Source organism: Pteropus vampyrus, unplaced genomic scaffold, assembly GCF_000151845.1.
Source record: "Pteropus vampyrus isolate Shadow unplaced genomic scaffold, Pvam_2.0 Scaffold1, whole genome shotgun sequence".
In the NCBI taxonomy this organism is placed as follows: Eukaryota; Metazoa; Chordata; class Mammalia; order Chiroptera; family Pteropodidae; genus Pteropus; species Pteropus vampyrus.
Window position 1 is genome coordinate 26,659,860 of NW_011888782.1, and position 18,439 is coordinate 26,678,298.

At 40.5% G+C, this 18,439-nt stretch overlaps 1 protein-coding gene across 3 annotated transcripts in view; it reads left to right on the forward strand.

Moving 5' to 3' along the window:
- The window catches only part of B4GALT4 (beta-1,4-galactosyltransferase 4), a 25,340-nt gene that overhangs the window by 4,876 nt on the left and 2,025 nt on the right, over positions 1 to 18,439 (forward strand). Inside the window, exons 2-6 of one of the 3 annotated variants that reach the window (XM_011375933.2) lie at positions 4,794 to 5,191; positions 8,779 to 9,011; positions 10,960 to 11,147; positions 14,356 to 14,478; positions 16,294 to 16,398. In XM_011375933.2, the coding sequence (XP_011374235.1) occupies positions 4,939 to 5,191; positions 8,779 to 9,011; positions 10,960 to 11,147; positions 14,356 to 14,478; positions 16,294 to 16,398 (902 nt within the window). In that variant the 5' untranslated portion in view covers positions 4,794 to 4,938. Of the gene's footprint in view, positions 1 to 4,793; positions 5,192 to 8,778; positions 9,012 to 10,959; positions 11,148 to 14,355; positions 14,479 to 16,293; positions 16,399 to 18,439 lie in introns of those variants that run through there. The other 2 variants (XM_011376091.2, XM_011376020.2) reach the window with 2 other exon arrangements.

The following is an 18,439-nucleotide window of genomic DNA, read 5'->3' on the forward strand; positions in this document are numbered from 1 at the left end:
GTGGGTTACAATACAATGCCATTGTCAACATAAGAAATGTCCAAACATGTAAAGAATTTTTATAAGAATTTATTTGAGCCAAACTGACAGTTGCCAGGAAGCAAGATCTCAAATGCTTTGGAGAATAAGTTTTGCAGTTTCTTTTATGCATTTGAAGTTAAGGAGGGAATGTAAGAAAGATTACATGAAGGTAGGAGAAAGCAAGGCAGGTATTGGATTATTGGATAGTTAAGATTATTTTATCTTTTGAGGGTTGTTAGAGGGGGTATTACTTCTGGCATTTCAAAGGTGTGTTATCCTAGATGCACAAGAACAATGGACAGGCTTGCTTAATAACCTTTCTCTAAATAAGTTATAGGCCTGTAGTGTTACTACTATCCACCATGACCTACCCGTCCAGGTGGGAATTTATGATTTCTTATAACACCCTTTTTTCATCCACACTATCATTTTCTTCTTCAAATGCTTCTAGTTTTGGTCATTAGGAGCTCATTCTTTGAGTTTAAATAACTTGTACATGTAAAAGGCTGTCATTTCTATCCCCCTTCTCCCCTCAAAAAGAAAAAAAAAATCCCAGGAAACCATTGTTTCTTTAGGCTCTGATTAATGATCACTCAGAAGCCAGGTAAAGGAGCTATAATTGGGCAAATGGATACCAGAAATCCAAGGAAGGTAGGACAACATGTGCGAATGGTCAGCTCTCGGGAACTCTGCAGGGGCAAAAGGAGTAGCAAATTATCAGCCTTTCCACTGTTGCTGCCCCAGAGAGGCCCAAGGGAGTGGGACCTTGTGCCTGGGGCCACATCATGTCCACTCTGAGATGTCCTGTGTCTTCAGGATTACTAGATGGATTTAGAAACATCGGAATGCTGATTTGGGCACTCTTGGCTGCTGAGAAGACCATATCCTTTCTTGCTGGTGGATAAGTGCTTTGTAAATATTTATGGAGTGACACCTGGTGCCCACCCCCCCATGGTGGTGTAAAAATGTGTATGTGTAGAGCTTCTTCAAAAATGATACTTAGCATTTATGCTGATTTATCTTTTGTTATAGCTTCCTTACTAGATTTTTTTCCCTTTATTATTTTGGGAAATTTCAAACATACACAGAAGTAGAGAGAAAAAGAAAATGAACCCCCATGTACCTATCACCTGGCTTCAATACGTCTCAATTTTTTGCCAATTTTATTTCATCTATTCCCTATTTTGGGAGGTGAGTCTGGCCTATTAGAAAACAAATCACAGACATTAAAATCTAAGAAAGGATTGAAATAAACTCAGTGCGAGAACTACAGCTCATTTTCCTTTGTATTCCCTTGGTGCCCAGCACTATGCCTGAAAATAGCAGGTGCTCAGAAAAGACTGGTTGAATTGAGAGGAGGAAAAACAAAATTATGAAAACACCATCTTTTTTAACTAACTCTGGGGCAGACTTCTAGAAAAGAAAAGGATGGTGTGTCCTGCCCTAAAATAACTTCTTTCGTGTTACCTATAGTTTTTCTCTATAGCTACGATTCCCGTCACTTCAAGATAGCCTTCGTTGAAAAAGAATTTTTTTTTCCAGAGAGATTTCGGGGTCTCTCAATTTTTCAAATGTTATTATAGATCCAATCTGATGACATTGTCCCAAACATCAACCAGGAGTTACCTGGCCTCAAAAGAGCTTTCTTTAAAAAATCATTATGATTTTTTTATTATAAAAGTAATATGTACTCATTGAAAGAAAAAGAGGAAGTTACAGAGAAATAGAAAATAAAAATCTGTATTTCAATATGTGAGTAATTCCAGAGATGATATTATCTTGGTTAGCATTCTGATAAAATCTGAGCGTAAAAAAAAAAAAAAATTCGAGTGTGAAGCATATTTGTTAATCTTTAAGTCAGTAAATAGTATGTTCTTGAGAATGTTCCAGGTATGTTTGGTATATAATCTCTTTAAATTCTCAGGTCAATGTTGTAAGATAAGCTTTTATTTTGTTTTGTTTTCTTACTGTTTTCTAGCTGGGGAAACATGCCTAAAGGGGTTGCCTTCAGTCATTTACCTTATAGGCAAGCAGGGCAGGAGATCTCTGTTATAAAGACAGTTGGGCAGGTGTTACAGATCCCTCACACTTGAGAGGTTCACTCACAGGCCCAAGGAGACCTCACACCTGAGTTTCCTTCATGCTAGCTCTGAGGAGAGCCATAAGGCTAGAAAAAGTGGGAAACGATTATTTTTAACTGGATCCACATAGTCTTAATAAGCAGAGTTAGCAATGAAGAGCTCATTATTAAGTCATCATTAAGAATGGCTCCTTGCTTTTATCATAAATTTCTTCTCTTTGGACCAATTCCTCGGGCTGCTGTTCAACAGGATTAGTCTGATTGTTCCCAACTCACTACTTCTTGGGCAGGTTTTAAATCTCTCTAAACCACCACTTCTTCCCTCTGTAAAATGAGGGGGCGGGATACCCGTGCTTTGCGGTCCTTCCTGCGTCAACGCTGCAGTACTTCTTTGATCGGAAGTCTTTTCAGGCAGGTGAGTCTCCCTGTCCCTCTATAGGCAGCTCTTAGAAAAACGATGTTCCCAGCTTAAATTTTCCAAGAATCTTGAGATTTTTATCAAAAATTGTTACCAATCCTAGTATTTAAGCTTCCTGCAATTAAGTCCTCAAGAAGCTGTCTGATGGCCCCAGGATCATACAGACTTAACTCTTACCTGGAGGTTAGAGAGCAGACCTCCAGGAAGCCATTTGAACAAACAGTCCCAAGGAAAGAGACCGGAGGATATGGGAGAGAGGGAGAAGGCTGCCAAAGAAAACTACATATTTGAAAGGTTTGTGCTGGGTGCACCCAGGCACCAAGGGGAGAGATAAGAGATTGAAATGTCCATGTGAAGGATGTGGCAGCCCACGTTTTGGAGCTGACTGCACGGGCTCAGACCCCAGCTCCACACTTACTGGTTGTGTGGTCTTGGGCTAGTTCTGTAATTTCTCTAAACCTTCATTTTCTCCTCTATAAAACGAGAAGACTAATAATTCTTACCTCACAAGGATGAGATCAGGATTAAATAGGGTACTACAAGGGATTTAACCCAGTGCATGGCACAGAGTAAATGCACAAATAAATCACTTTTCTTATTAACTGTTATTACTGCCTTCAGCATCAATTTCTTTTGATACCTTCATAAGACTAAATATAATAGGCCATACTGTTTAATTGCTTCTTGAGTCAAATACTCTCTTTCCTGGTTTCCTAAGTTTCATTTATAACATTGTGTCTAGAGAGAAATGCTTTCTTATTTTTCCTCAGACTAACCTAGAGCTAAATTTTTGGAATACTACCCTTCAGTAAATATGAGGCTATCTTGAGAGTTGCTAAGATTGTTTTTTGTTTTTCACAGTGAATTACCACATCCCCACATCGCATTTTAAAAACGAGAGCAACTTTGTTTTCATTCTTAAAGGACAGAAGTATACCACACAAAATTCCAGAAAAAAAAAAGAAAAATACACCACTGGCTAATCTCATACTCTTGATGCAGTTATAGTTAGCTTGTAGCTATATTTCTAGAGTTTTAGTGGTAATCATACACACATTTAGAGTTTATTTTTCATTTTTCTTTTTATTACTTCATCGTGTTTTCCTGTTATCACTTGGCATACGAAATATTGTGCTCTCCATTCTATCCATTTAATTGAGGATGTGTTTGCTTACAGAGATAATCAGTGCTCCAGCTTTAACATTTTTGTATTCTTCTGATAGCACATTTAGAATTTAAGGAGAGATGTGATTTTGGCAACACAGGGAAGATATGCAAGGCATTGCTAAAGTAACGTAACCTAACAATATCAACATTGATGGTCACCACCGAGTGGGTGCTTACTGTGTATCAGGAGGTGGGCTAACGCTTGATGTATCAATACATTAGGTCATCCAGTTCCACAATAACCTCTCTGGGTTTATCCCTATTTTATAGATAAGGAGACTATAAACTGTGTTTATCCCTATTTTACCTCTCTGGGCTTATCCCTGTTTTACAGATAAGGAGACTATAAACTGTGTTTATCCCTATTTTACAGATAAGGAGACCAAGGCTCAGTTAAGTGGTTCAAGGTTTCATGGCCGATATGTGGTGGGAGCAGTAGTTTCTGTTTGAATCAAAACCCTGACCTTAAACACTGTGCTGTAGTTCTGCCTGTTATTCTTAAGGCTCCCTATAAGACCTCCTGAGCTGACTCTCTCTTGTGTTTCTTGCCCTCTCCTCCGATCTGTTGAGACATGCCCCATGCCGGTGCCTCATTGCGAATACAGTATTTATAGCTGAAAAATCCTTGGTTTTTCATTCCCTGTCATTGAGGAACATTTTTTTTTTAAGCTCTCACATAGAAGAGCTTTTGTCTTTTCTCTTTTTTTCTTTTTGGATCAAAATACTCTTTGTAACAAGGTTTCTTTAAGTTGTGCCAGGAATGGGCAACTAAGGAAGAGAACTATTAAGGGTGTATTTTAGGCTATGCCCAGCTCGGAACTGAGGAGATATTTACAGTCTCTTCTTTGCCTTCTTCTCCTGCACAACATGTGGACATGGCTTTTCTCACCCAGACAGCCGGAGTGGTCATCCAGAGAGAACTGTGATGTGCAGATGCTTGGAGCCTTATACCTCTAAAATTTCTGATTTTCTGGTCTCTAAACCCTAGTTGGAAAACTCTCATTACTGTTAGTCAAGATCCACTGGAGCTAGGTTTTCAGTTTGCTGATGTGAATCATTTCAGGATAGGATTTTCATTTGAAACATGTCTTTGTGATTACTTTCTAGAGATCGTTGGAGCAGAACTACTGAGCAAAAGCAGGCTTTGCATCTTCAGTTGTCATCAAGTTTGCCATCAAATTGGAAAAGTTGAACTTGAAGCCTCCTGCCTGCAGGAGGCAGAGTGATACATATTGCTCACATAATACAAGACATGGGCTTCCACATGACTTTTTACCTTTCCTACAAATTCCGATTACTATTGCTTTTTACCTTATGCCTGACAGTGGTCGGGTGGGCCACCAGTAACTATTTTGTGGGTGCTATTCAAGAGATTCCTAAAGCAAAGGATTTCATCGCTAATTTCAACAAGGCCATCGTTTTGGGGAAGAAAGAAACTCTGACTAATGAAGCATCTGTGAAAAAAGCAGACCTCGACAACTGCCCTTCTACATCTCCATACCTCAGTAAGTATACATTTTTTCTTTTTTACAAGTGCTGTGTAAACTTTTTTATTAGATATATATTACAGAAAAGTACAAAAATCAGAAGTGTACAGCCTGGTTAAGTTTCACAAAATGAACATACCTGTGTAACCATTATGTAAATTAAGAAATGGAATCTTCCTAGAACCCCAGAAGTTTCTACGCTTCTTTCAGTCACCACTCTTACTTCAAGACTCGAATCCCATCCCATAGATTTATCCTGTTTTTGAACTTTACATAATTGGAAACATACCCTCTGTACTATTTTGTGTCTGGCTTCCATTGTTCAGCATTATGTTTGTGAGCTCTATCCATATCGCCGATGTAGAGTTTTCTATTATATGAACATATCCAATTTTATTATCCAGCCACAAAAGTCTCAGCAGCATACATCAACAGGCATTATTTAGCTCACAAGTCTGCTGGATGAGCTCAGAGCCAGTTGATCTAGGCTGGTGGCCCTGTGCCACTTATCTGTCTGTCATCCTTCTCCTGGTACCATCAGGGCTAGCCTGGCCATGCTCTTCTGGTACCTTCAGTGCACAAGTGGAGATGAGCAGGCACATCAAACCTCTGCTTGGTGTCACATCTGTTAGCATTCCCTTGGCCAAAAGAATGGAGTCAAGAGACAGGACTGAGTACGTTCTTTAGTGTTGTCTTTAGTGTTAATTTCTTAAATATGTTGTATGTTTTGAGTCCCCTTTGATGTCTTGCCTTTCTATTTAAATGAACGGTAAATTAATTTTAGTAAACACATTAATTGGGAAAAACTCCACTGTGATATATACAATCCACAAATGTTCTATCAAACCTCTGATTCTCCAGAACATCAAAGTGCTTATAGTTCTCCAGACACTCCTCTGAGTCTTCTTTTGTTCTCTCTTTCTGGAATGCCTTTTCTCAGTCCATGTCTGCCTGGTAGATTCCTGTTATTCATCAAAAATCCAGCTTAGATTACTTCTCTCCCAGAAGGGTTTCTGGGACTGTCCCAGAGTTAATCTTATGCTCCCTGTGTGCCTGCCTATATTTCTATTGTTGCACCGACCATAGTGTGTTGTTATTATATTTGCCTTTCTTCCGCAGGCACAGCGTGCAGGTGGGATGAAGGCAGGGTGAGACTTTCCAGCCCTGCAAAGTCTGGTGCCCCTCACTGGTTTTATAGAGGTGGCTCTCAGCATACACTAAATTAGCTCTCTGTGGGGCAGCCTGGGTTCTTCAGAGGCTTCTTGATTTTAGTTTAGAAAAAACCTGCCGGCTCACTTTCCTAATTGAATCACGGTCTTGCACTGTGTTCATATTGGCATGCTGTTTCTCTTTATTCAGTCACGGAAAAGCCAAGATATTATTCCTCATCATGTGAGGGAAATTGTTCTGCTCATGGATTACACAAATTGAGGTAGGGAAATGAGTTACTGAAATGCAAATCTGACTGTGTTATCCCCCTTGTTCAAAATCCTCACAACATATTTAAGCAATAAATGCATTCATAAAAATAGATGGGCAGTGATGCAATACTGAGCAAGTACCTGGATTAAAAGGGTAACACAGTAGTGATGAATTAAGATGGACCATTAGTGACCGGAGTAGGAATAAAACTTGAGAGGATGTCGTGCGGGTTGTAGGGAGACTTTGTAGAGTAAGTGGAAGCAAGTACTAGAAGGTTAGGGCCCATAAAAGTTATGACAATGAGAAGGTGAGCAAGAGGATTAATTTATATCAGACCCCATTGCATGGGGCTCTTTCAGGGGCCAAGAACAGAGACAGGTCAGATTAACTCGGATGATGGTGTTTATTAACAGGCTACGCAGGAAACAGTCTCAGCAGCCACATCATCATCTCCCAGCAGCTCTATGGCCTGGCACCAGCTCTAGTAGCTTGCCTTTCCTATAATTCCTATTCTTACTGTTTGTTTTTAGGGCATTGCTATCTTGCTGACTGTATGTCTTGCATGCAGACCCTTCAGGAAAGGCTCTTTCTTATAGGCCAGTTATTCTCTCTTAGTGGCTGGAAGCAGTTATTTGTCCTTGGTGCTTTGGGGCAGGGTCTTTTAACAGCTTCACGGACACTAGAGTCTGATCTCAGCAGCCATATGCCAGATAGGGGATGGTCACATAGAACAAGGCACTGTGACTTATATATAGGAAGAGCTTTTGCTCAGAAGAGGATAGCCTTGCAAACTATCTTGAGATTTTACAGACTGATCGGTGTATATGGAGTTTTAACCCATTTCCCATTTGCCCCGAGAATACTCGCTGGTGGTGCTTGCAGTTGTAGCATTTATCCTGAGATAACTCGCAGATTACAGTCCTAACCTTACCCCCAAAGTTTGCCATGAAGTATCTCACTTTTATTATTTTCGCATTGCTCTAGTATATCTATATATAGTCTTTAGAAACAAATGACATCATTCTATTTATAGCATTCTCTTTTTAATAGTGGTATTTCTATTTACAAAATAGTAATTCTTGATCACTGAAAATGTTAAATCCTAGAAAACATAGCATTCCTACGTATGATGTTAACATCTCCTTGAACAGCTGTCAGCCAAAGATTCATTTAATGAATTTGATTTATGTATACACTTCTGTTACATTAGGATTAGAGACAAGTTCTGTTTAGAAGAAACTCTAAGAACAGTTTTTATATTTTATTTTCACATTGAAAACCAGTCAAATTTGCTTGAGCCTCAAAGGCCATGTTTATGTAAAATTAAATTAACACTGGCAGCGAGCTGCACTTTTTTTTTCTGATCGAGAAATGGGTTAAAAAAGTGTGACTCAGTTCCCTAACCAGAACTTCGCCTCCTCTTTCCAGTCAGTGTTCCCTGTTAATTTAGATCAAAGAGGAGGGTCACTGGCTGTAGCCTGATCTTGAAAGCCTTGCATGAGATTGGTTACCATGGATGTCTCTTGGGTTTCATCCAGTCAGGCTGCATCCAGACCCACTAAATAAATGCTGCATTGGGGATGTCTGCTACTGTGAAGCAATGGGAGAATTCTGGCGCTGTTGCTCATTTTTGTTACTGCTGGGTTAGGGAGTGGTCTAGTTTCTACTTCATTCTGCCATTTTACCCCCAGGGAGCTAGGAGACCTCCTAAGAGCTCTGGAAAGGACTGAGAAAGGGGCCTTGTTCATGAGCTTGATTCTATGGAATGCTCTTGATTTTTAAGAGATTTCACCTTCCTTTGGGATTTTGAGAAGGAAAAGTGGATAGGGCACATTCGAAGTTAGTCTAGCCCTGATCTCTGCTCTTCACCAGGGTCATCGGGACAGAATGTATTTCATTCTTATGGATAAATCACAGGGCCAGTCTTAGTTATTTAGCCACATGAGAATGCTCTTATATGTCGTTTATTTGCTTTTGCAGCCAATAACCTGAATCACATGATTCTGTGGTTGTAGTTCATGACCAAATGAGGCTTTAGAGTAGTAATAATAAAAGCTAATACTCATACAGTGCTCCCTGGGTACCAGGCAATGTTCTAAGTGCTTTACATGTACTAGCTCATGTAAGCCAATCAACACTTGATGAGATAGCTACTGTTGTTTCCCGTCCTGTTTTAATTTTAGGAGGTCAGGACAAGCTCATTTTCAAACCAGATCTTACTCTGGAAGAAGTGCAGGCAGAAAATCCCAGAGTGCACAGAGGCCGGTATCACCCTGAGGAGTGTAAGGCTTTACAGCGGGTTGCCATCCTCATTCCACACCGGAACAGAGAGAAACACCTGATGTACCTGCTAGAACACCTTCATCCCTTCTTGCAGAGGCAGCAGCTAGAGTATGGCATCTACATTATCCACCAGGTGAGTGTGGGGGCAGACCTGGTCTCTGCCTCCAGATTCTCCTTTCTCTGAGGAACTTGGCCATTTGTCTCTTGTTTCAAAGGAGCATCAAATTATTGTCAAAGGAGAGGTCTCTTTGTTTAGAGTAAAGAAAATCTTGTCCCAGAATGTGGAGTAATGAGACTGGGAATTTTTACTGCCTCATAAATGAACCTCTGGAGGAAGACCATTTTATTGTTAGCCCTTCCGTGTTAGCTAAGGACTGCCCTATGACTTTTCTCTGAGATTTACGTTCTGTTTCACTCTGCATTTGCTCTATACCACACAATGAGATCTTGGAATTGTTTTGTGTTACTGAGCCTGGCTGTTCGTTGGGGGTCTAGACAGAGGATCTGACAGACTACTGTGTGTTAGTTAATAGCCATGGGGTTCTATGACCATTTCCACCATTGTGCCTTTAACTTTGCTACTGTTTATTATGTAAAACATGTTTAGTTTCCACTTTCTTGATTTACATGTTTGGCTTCCAGAGGCATGATTTAGTAGGAACACAGTAAATGTAAGTGTAGGCTGCTTTTGAAGAGTTTACTTCTAAGTGGAGTGGGTGATTAAAGATGCCTTTATTTGGTATTAATGTTTATTGATAGAAAAATAAGGCGTCAACTTAAATATCCATGTCTAGCTTTTCAAAAGTGTCCTGGGCCATCCAAATAATCCCCCCTCAAATCCTTACAAATGCTAAAAATGCAAAAGAAGTAATTAATTACATGCTTACTATTGATCATCTCAGTAATATTTGTTTTAGGAAAACTTTTGACAAATTAGAGGATGCAGCTCTACAGTGTATACTTTATAATAAACTGGAGCTTTTGAAAATCAATGTGCATATATAAACATCTATGCCTTTTTTTTTTAGTATTTGAGACAAAATTTTACAATTATATTGTTTTATAATTATTTTTACTTTTCACATTGTTAGTCATTCTGAGTTCTTACTCAAGACAGCCACTCCCAATGTATAATATTTTTACATAATCAAAAAATATGTCTGCTTTGTGTTATTCTTTTCAGAAAAGCACTGTGGTAACTTCTGTGAACTGCCTGTACTTTTGTTATGAAAAATTGTTTATCAAACTGGAATTTATTCTGAAGACATTTGATCTATACAGCCATGAAAAAATTAATACTGAATGAAAATCTTTTTCATAGTCTTGTTCTGGTCTTATTACTGGTCAAATTGTGTTCCTTTTTTCACCTAGTGACAAATCCCTTTTGTAAGGCCACTGTGAGGATTAGCTTCCACCATTAAGTGTTAAAACAGGATTCTCTTACAGTGATTCCAAGAGACTTTTAAGTAGCTTAGAAATATTAGCAATAACCTCTGTTTGTAGGTCAAGAATTCTCAATCCTTTCTGGCAAGCTATATCTCTCGGAAGCTCAGTGTAATTTGTTGCATAGGGTAAGGTTGGGATGAGCTGAATGAGAGTTGAGCAGTGAAGCAGTGATATTTATTGGTATGACTAGTATGTAAGAAAGGTTTTGTAGTTTTACATGGAATAAATAAAGGTATATTTTAAAATTTTTTTGAGTTATTTTAAAACTATAGGCTTTTGAAAAATCGTGACAAAGTATGCATGACATAAAGTTTACCACCTTAACCATTTTTAAGTGTACAGTTCAGTAGTGTTAAGTATATTCACATTATTAAACAACTGATCTCTATAACTTTTTCATCTTGCAAAACTGAGACTCTATACCCATTTAACAACAGCTCCCCATTTCAGGGGATGTTTTTAAGTTACAGAATTTAAGTATGTATGAGAAATATTGCATGTACTTTGTCAGATCTTCATGTCACAAGTATAGTTGTGTGTAGCAGGAGTAATACCAGCTCCTGCATCTGAACTGAACTGGGCAGTATGAAACATTGTCTCAGGAGCTTTTCAGCATTTAATTTCCATATCTATAGGCTGGAAGTAAAAAGTTTAATCGAGCCAAACTCTTGAACGTGGGCTATCTAGAAGCTCTCAAGGATGAAAATTGGGACTGCTTTATATTCCACGATGTGGACTTGGTGCCAGAGAACGACTTGAACCTTTACAGGTGTGAGGATCAGCCCAAGCATCTGGTGGTTGGCAGGAACAGCACTGGGTACAGGTAAGGTGGCTCTACTCATGGCTTGCTTAGGTGGAGAAGCTTGTTCTGTCTTCAAGGCTGTGTGAGATGTAATGTTTAGCGTGTCTGAGGAAAATGAGAAATAGAAAAATGGTACATGACATATCACTTAAAGTTCAAAACAGAAATTAGAGTATTTAGGTTTTTCCTTATCAGGAAAAAGCCCTACAACAGCCTTGGCAGAAGAGCAGAAAGATAAAAGGGAGAGAACAGGAGAAGAAAAATAATCCAGTTGTTGCAAAGCATGGCCAGCCTCACCTGTAGCACCTATATAGTGGAACTTTTGCGAGCCGTCCCCTACTGTGTAGCACTAAAGTAACTTACCCGTCTGTCCTTGACTTCCCCCTCTAGGGGGCAACAAGAGCACTCCCCTTAGGTGAGCTTTTAGGCCTCTCTTGTAGGACTGTGACGTCTGTTTCCAGACTGTGGCCTCTTTCCAGAATTTTGAGGGAGAATGGGGAGAACGTGTCCACTGAGTAGTCTGCTCAGGAGCCGGAACTCCCAGGACAAGTTCCTTTCTTTCAAAGCCACTGTGTGAAGTGCTAGGGACCACCATTCTTTCTTCATTCCCCATCTCTTATGCCCTCCAGGAGAGGCATCTCTACTTTTCAACCTTATTTCACCTTATTTTTATACCAATTCCCACTTAAGCACAACTAGGGGGAAATAGCGACCGAGAAAGTTCTCTACAAATGAAACCATATTCACTTATATCTGTGCACTTGACAGCTTCCTCCAAGCCCTGTCATTCACATGTACTGATGTCTGTCTGTTCTGTGGTGCTTACTGAGCTGGTGACCATGAGACCAATTTGAATAAGGCCGGGTGCCTTCCCTCAAGGAGTGCTGCCTGTTGGGTTCTGGTGTGGCAAGACAGCTACAGTGGGGTTGCATCAATTTTGAATTTCTGCAAATTCAGCTATAAGTACTTGGAAACAAGGCAGGAAGGGAGGTGGGGAAGAAGCCGAGGGGAAAGATGCCATGTGCCTGAATGAAAGCAGGGGTAATGGGCCAGAGATCAGGGGAAGGTTCTGGAAGAGAATCACAGGATTTTTCCCTTTGAGGAACTTGATCTTTGGATCTGAATCTCATTATCTGGAGGTTTTGCTTTCTGGTCTCTTTGAACCACCTCTGCATTGAAGAAAGCAGCATGTCATGGCTGGGCACCTCGGTGTTTTCAGAAGTATGTCAGCTATCTGTTCACTTACTGTGTATCTACAGCACAAGATACCTGTGCTTGGACCCTTGATATAGATGGTAACTTCCCATTGCCTTTTTAAATTCAGATACACAGGATTGTTTTAAGGACAGACAGGCCTTTTGTTTAAATTCTAGATTTTATTTTTGTATTAAGCTGGACCACAAGAAATTGAGTTCTTGGGCATTTCTGCTGGGAATTGATTTTGAATAAAACGTCTATGTAACAATCGTGGATATCACCAGAGGCTACTCACTCTAAAACCAGCCGTTGGTGCTTGCTTCGTCAGCACGTATACTAAAACCAGCCCCTGTATCAATCTTGCTCTTTTAATCTTGCTGTTTTAACTTGCTATTGTAAATGGCCAAACATTTCATTTATGATTGGCTATCAGAAAGCCTTCGTTTTCCTTGAGTAACTGACAGGTTTTCTTAATGTGAGTCAGGTGATTGGATACGTCTCCTCTTTTCATCTGGATGCAAGAAACTATGAGCCAAATGCATGGCCTTCTTTTTGAAGCTGAAAGGAATCTTATTTGCAAATTAAAGTTCTAATATATTTCCTATGTTAATCTATTCTGATTTACATTTCTTATGGTCCAGATATGTCATTTTTTCATTTATATTTTTCTACTTTATTATATGTGTCATGTAAACTGTGGCCAGGGGAAGTCATGTGTAAGTTATGTAGGAGTTGCCCTCATCCTGGCCCCCAACCCTTACTCCCCTCTTTTTACCTTTGCTACTTCAGGCAGAATCCCCCTCGTTGTTGGCAGCTGCAGTTGCTGGCAGCTAAGTATCTGCTCCCTGCTGGTAACTGTGTGTCACTGAACCACAGAATTTAAAGCTGCACACACTTTATTCATTATTACAATAGCCCTATGAGTATGAGAAGTGCCAGAAATGTTTTCACTTTACACACATGCAGAGAGAAGAGGTTAAAGTGACTTGCCCCAGCTGAATCAGACTCTGAAGAAGCCAGAATAAATCTGTTTACCCCACTGAGCATGGTCAGCGGTAAAACTTTGGACCAGTCTATGGCAAACTTTACTGCCAAGAATTTTTGGTACCTGCCTGCTTTCTACAAGGACTCTACTGTTATTTTATGACTACATTTTACCCATCTTACAGCCCTTTAAAAATAAAACTGTTCCAGGGCCAATTAAATATTTGTGCTTTTCTGCATAACAAGAAAAACCAAAAGCAAAGATCGATAAACATATAGACTTGCCATCCAAGAGGCCACTGAGAAACAGTTCTTTAACTTTTCTGACTGGTCTCCTTCTGCACCTCTCACTGCAGCTAAGCGGGCCTCCAGGTGCTCCTCAGACTGCCTGTTCTTTTCTCTTTCTCTACGTTTCTGCATGTGAAAGGCATTATCGTCTACCTAGTCGCCCAAGCCAGAAACCCCCGGGTTGTTCAGGTGCATTGGGTTGTTCAGGTGCATTGGGTTGTTCAGGAAACGGACTCTGTGATGGATATTGGCATGCGTGTAAGTGGAGATTTGCATGCAGGAGCTGTCTCCTGCTCTTTACTGCCTCCCCTGAAAAAAGCAAAAGTAAAAAAGACAGTATATTCTCCGTAACACTTATTCATGCCGAACCTGGTTGCAGCCTCAGAATCCTTAACTCAGTGCCCTTGGCAGCCACAGTATTCATTGAATTGACACCTGAGATGAAGTCTGTCATCCAGCTCTGATGTTATGGTGCACATTTACAAGTACCTCTGTAGACATCTGCACACAAACATTAACAATAACAGGTGGATGGCACCTTGCTTAGTGAGCACTTGTCTAGACAGAGGAAGAAGGCCAGACCAGGGAGACCAGGAATGTTAGGAGGTGGATGCCAAGCAGGAGTGAATGGGTGAAGTACATGGTCCTCAAGGTGTACCTTGAATGCCAGTCCTGAATCGGAGACTTCTCAAGTGTCAGTGGAGAACAAAAACGCTTTGTGTACATGTTCTCACTTTTTCTCTCCTCTCTCCTGCTCCAGGCTACGTTACAGTGGATATTTTGGGGGTGTTACTGCCCTAAGCAGAGAGCAATTTTTCAAGGTGAATGGATTCTCTAACAACTACTGGGGATGGGGAGGCGAAGACGATGACCTCAGACTCAGGTGAACAACAGACACAGGTCCCCTTTATGGGGCTCTGCTATCGGTAGTGGTGTTAGAAGCCTTCATTTCACATTTTCTGTAGATGCCAGTCCAGCAGGCCGCGAGGCCACAGATTTGGGCTTAAAGGATGACAGGGGGCAGAGGGAGGGCAGGATTGCCCAGATTGCTCGTTGCCACTGTCAGTTTAGAAATGATAGAGGGTGGCCTGTTCCTGGCTCATGGGTGTTTGGGGTCCAGAAGGGGGGATGGAGGTTTCTGTGGACTTGTCAGTGGGTATTGTTTACTGAGGAGGACCTCACCAGTGAGTGGAAAGTTCTAAACTTCAGAGTGTCTATAATTTGAGGAAAGTGGCCAGAGGGCTTGTTATAAACCTGTGCTTTCTCTCAGATCCCACGGGATCCTGGCACAGTTCCCAATGCTCAGAGCAGGGAGTGCCAACAGTCTGTGAGGAGCTGCACACCCTGAAGTAGACAAGGATGTCTCCTCTTATGCACCAGCCAGTCCCACACTCTGTGAGAGCAGCTGCTGGCCTGACTCCCGGGCTGGACTCTCCAGCCTGCTGGCATTACACTTGGATTATCTTGGACTACTTTCTGCTCTGAGGGATTCAGAGGGGATATGGCCTCATATCTCAGTTCCCTCCCCTGCACTTGGGTTTTATGGCCAGAAAGTTATAGGTATTCCTGTCTCCCAGAAATAAGTAATTATTCAAGAGCCTGGAGCTTCAGACTTATATAGCAAGGTCTTTCTGGCTATCAGGAGCCCCCTTTCCTCCTGCTGTTTGTCAGAAAGGAGCTTTCTCTGCTAGGGTTCTGAACTAATAGTTGTGTGACTACCCGAAAATTTTCCTTTGGCATAAATAAGCCAGGGCCACCTGCTGGTCTTGTTCCCATGTTTAGGATGAGAGTCTCTGGGATATTTCTGGCAGGAGCAAGTTTCCCTGACCAAAAGCTCCATAGGAAGGGCCATAGTGACGGGCAACAGCTCTTCATGGCCCAGCCCATGTGTGGTTGTGGCTTATGAAGTGGACAGAAGGTGTTTGCTAGATTTCATTGCAGGAGTAGCAAAGGCTAGAGGTAAAATATCCATCATCTTCCCAAAATCCATTTCACTGCCCAGATAGGATGCTTAGTAGAATTTTGCACTGACCATGCAATTGTCACTATCCTTTTCCTGTGCTCCTTGGCTTCAAGGTCAAGGGAACCCTAAGATCAGATCAATGATCTGATCATTTGTTAAGATCATCATGGCCCCCAGAATGGTTCTTGACTAACACTATGGATAAACCAAATGATTTGAACATAAAAGTTGGTCAAGATTTATTTACTAAATATTCATGCACTCACCTGCATAGCAGGTACCGCCCTTCTTTGCACTTACATATTACATTACTTCTTGCAAAACATATTCCATGTGGATTATTTCATTTGAGCTCTTCTGATCAACTCTATAACACCATTGGAATTTAAAGATGGAAAACCAAGACCTGAAACAGTGAACTGACTTACCAGGGATGTAAATAAAAAAGTCTAGATTTGAACCTAGGTTCATGGACTTTAAAGCTTGTGACCTTAAATGATCATTACTTTCTTTGTTGAAAAAATGAAACACTAAATAAATGAGGGATTCTGAGAGACTTGATTCTGCTATTTGTCATGATGTTTTAAAATACGTACTTTCTCAATTGTTTTTGGAAAATGACAAACTGTAAATTGACACATCTTTGTACCCCAGAAGTAAATGTTAAACGTGACTTTTTTAATGGACTTACTGCCCGAGGCCCATCATTTTTAAATTCCTCTGTTACTTTTCCAGGGTTGAGCTTCATAGAATGAAAATAATCCGACCCATGCCTGAAGTGGGTAAATATACAATGATCTTCCATACTAGAGACCTGGGCAACGAGGTGAATATAGAACGGTGAGTCTTTGCTTCGTGTGCCTGGCAGCTGCCTACTTTAGTCCCTTCTGTCACTGAGAACTCTGCCAAATCTGATCAGATGAGCCAGTTTATTTTGTTCAATGCTTTGCATTAAGGTAATTTACAAAGTTGGAGGGAAGTAGGGGGAATGGCATATTACACCCTCACGTGCCCGATACCCAGCTCCAACAGTTATCAATTCATGGCCCCTCTTCTTTCTCTTACTTTTTTCTCTTCCTCCACTGGATCATTTAGAAGTACCTCACAAATATCACAGCATTTCGTGGGTAAATACTTCTGTATATATCCTTAAAATATAAGAAGTCTTTAAAAAGGAACCACTATACCTAAAATAGCAACTTTCTTAATATCAAATATCCAGCCAATGTTCAGATTTCCCTAGGAATCGCCCTAGGAATTAGTCCTTTCACCAAGGATTCCTGAGAGATAAGCCAGTTCTTTAATGGGGCTGTAACTGAAGAATCTACATTTATTTGTTCTGATTTTTTCCCTAAATTTACAAACAGCATTAAAGGCCTTTTATCCCTTTTGTTAGAGTCTGCATTTTAAAACAATATTAATGGATTTTTGCCCAATATACAGGGCTTCATTAGAGTCTGTATTTAAAAAACAACATTAAAAAGCTTTTAGCCCTTTTGTTAGAATTTACCACTTTAACAAAACAGCTATTTCTGTTTTCTGTGTGTCTTTCTAGTCTCTGTCCATAGGCATGCGTTTTTCTCTTTAAATAAAAAAAATAATAATTATTGATTAGAAACAAAGGAATACTTACAAATTATATGAAAAATTTGAATATTCTTTTTCCCCCAGATATTTATATTTTATTGTTTTAATGGCAAAAAAAAAAACAAAGAAAACAAAAAAAAACCTTACATGGATATATTTAAAAGTTGGGAACAAAATGGCTTTTACCTTACTCTTCCTCTCAGACTCAGTCCAGTCGACATGTGCCAGTATTGCTGGTGTCATTTTCCAAAGTTGGGTAAGCCCTGAAGTGGAGCCGTGGTGTGTTCGCAAGTCCCATTGGCCAGCAAGCCAAGAGCCTGCAGGGGTGGCCCTGGGCGCAGTGCTGTGCTGCCCATGGTGCGGGTACCGGGTGGATGAGCATGTTGCCGAGATACAGAAACAAACATTTGTTTACTTCACAAACAGAACACAGCTGTAGTTTTTTTCAAAAAGTTATCCAAAAAAACCCAAAGTAGAATCTACGCTGTTTCTTTGCGTGGCTGAAGCGAATCATTGAGTTGGTGCAACAGGCCTACTCTCTGGAGACCCTCGCCTCAGAGGGAAGATGCGGGGCAGGCACTGAGCGTTTGGGCCTGGCCATGTTGCTAAACTGTTTCTGCTGCCGGGGGGTGCAGAAATCAAAAAATCAGAATATTCTTGATACCATGAACACAGTGATGCCCCCCACCCAATTTATGCCTGTTACCTATGGGGCCCTCCCTAATTCCATGTCTGTCCCCCACATCGAGAAGTAACTATTTCCTGATTTTTGTGGTAATTGTGATATAATGATTTGTACTATTTCTCAGTTTTCTTGTTTCCCCATATATGTGTATCCCTGTACAAAAGATTATTTAGTTTGCATGTTTTTCACTTTTGTATAAATGAATTCATGCTATATTATTTTCCTCCGACTTTATTTAGCTCAATATTATGCTTCTGACCTCCATCCACTTTGTTGCTGTGACTGAAATGGATTGCTTTTCACTGCTAAGCTCCTAGAGACCAAACAGCATTCTGCTGTTTTGCATGTCTGTGCATCTAGCACAGAGTGGTCTCTCTTCCTGTGTGTCCTTTCCTTTACCTTCTTCACTTAGTGAATTTCTTCTTTGACGCCTCCCTCAAAGTTTCCTTCTTTAAGACCCCTCTCCAGACTCCTTTATGAAAGTAGATGCTTCTTGATTTATCCTCCTCTACATACGATCTAACTTTGAGTCGGTTACGAGAGCTACTGCCTACAGACACAGAATTTCCCCAACAACAATGGAACATTCATAGATCCCTTGAAGCTTAT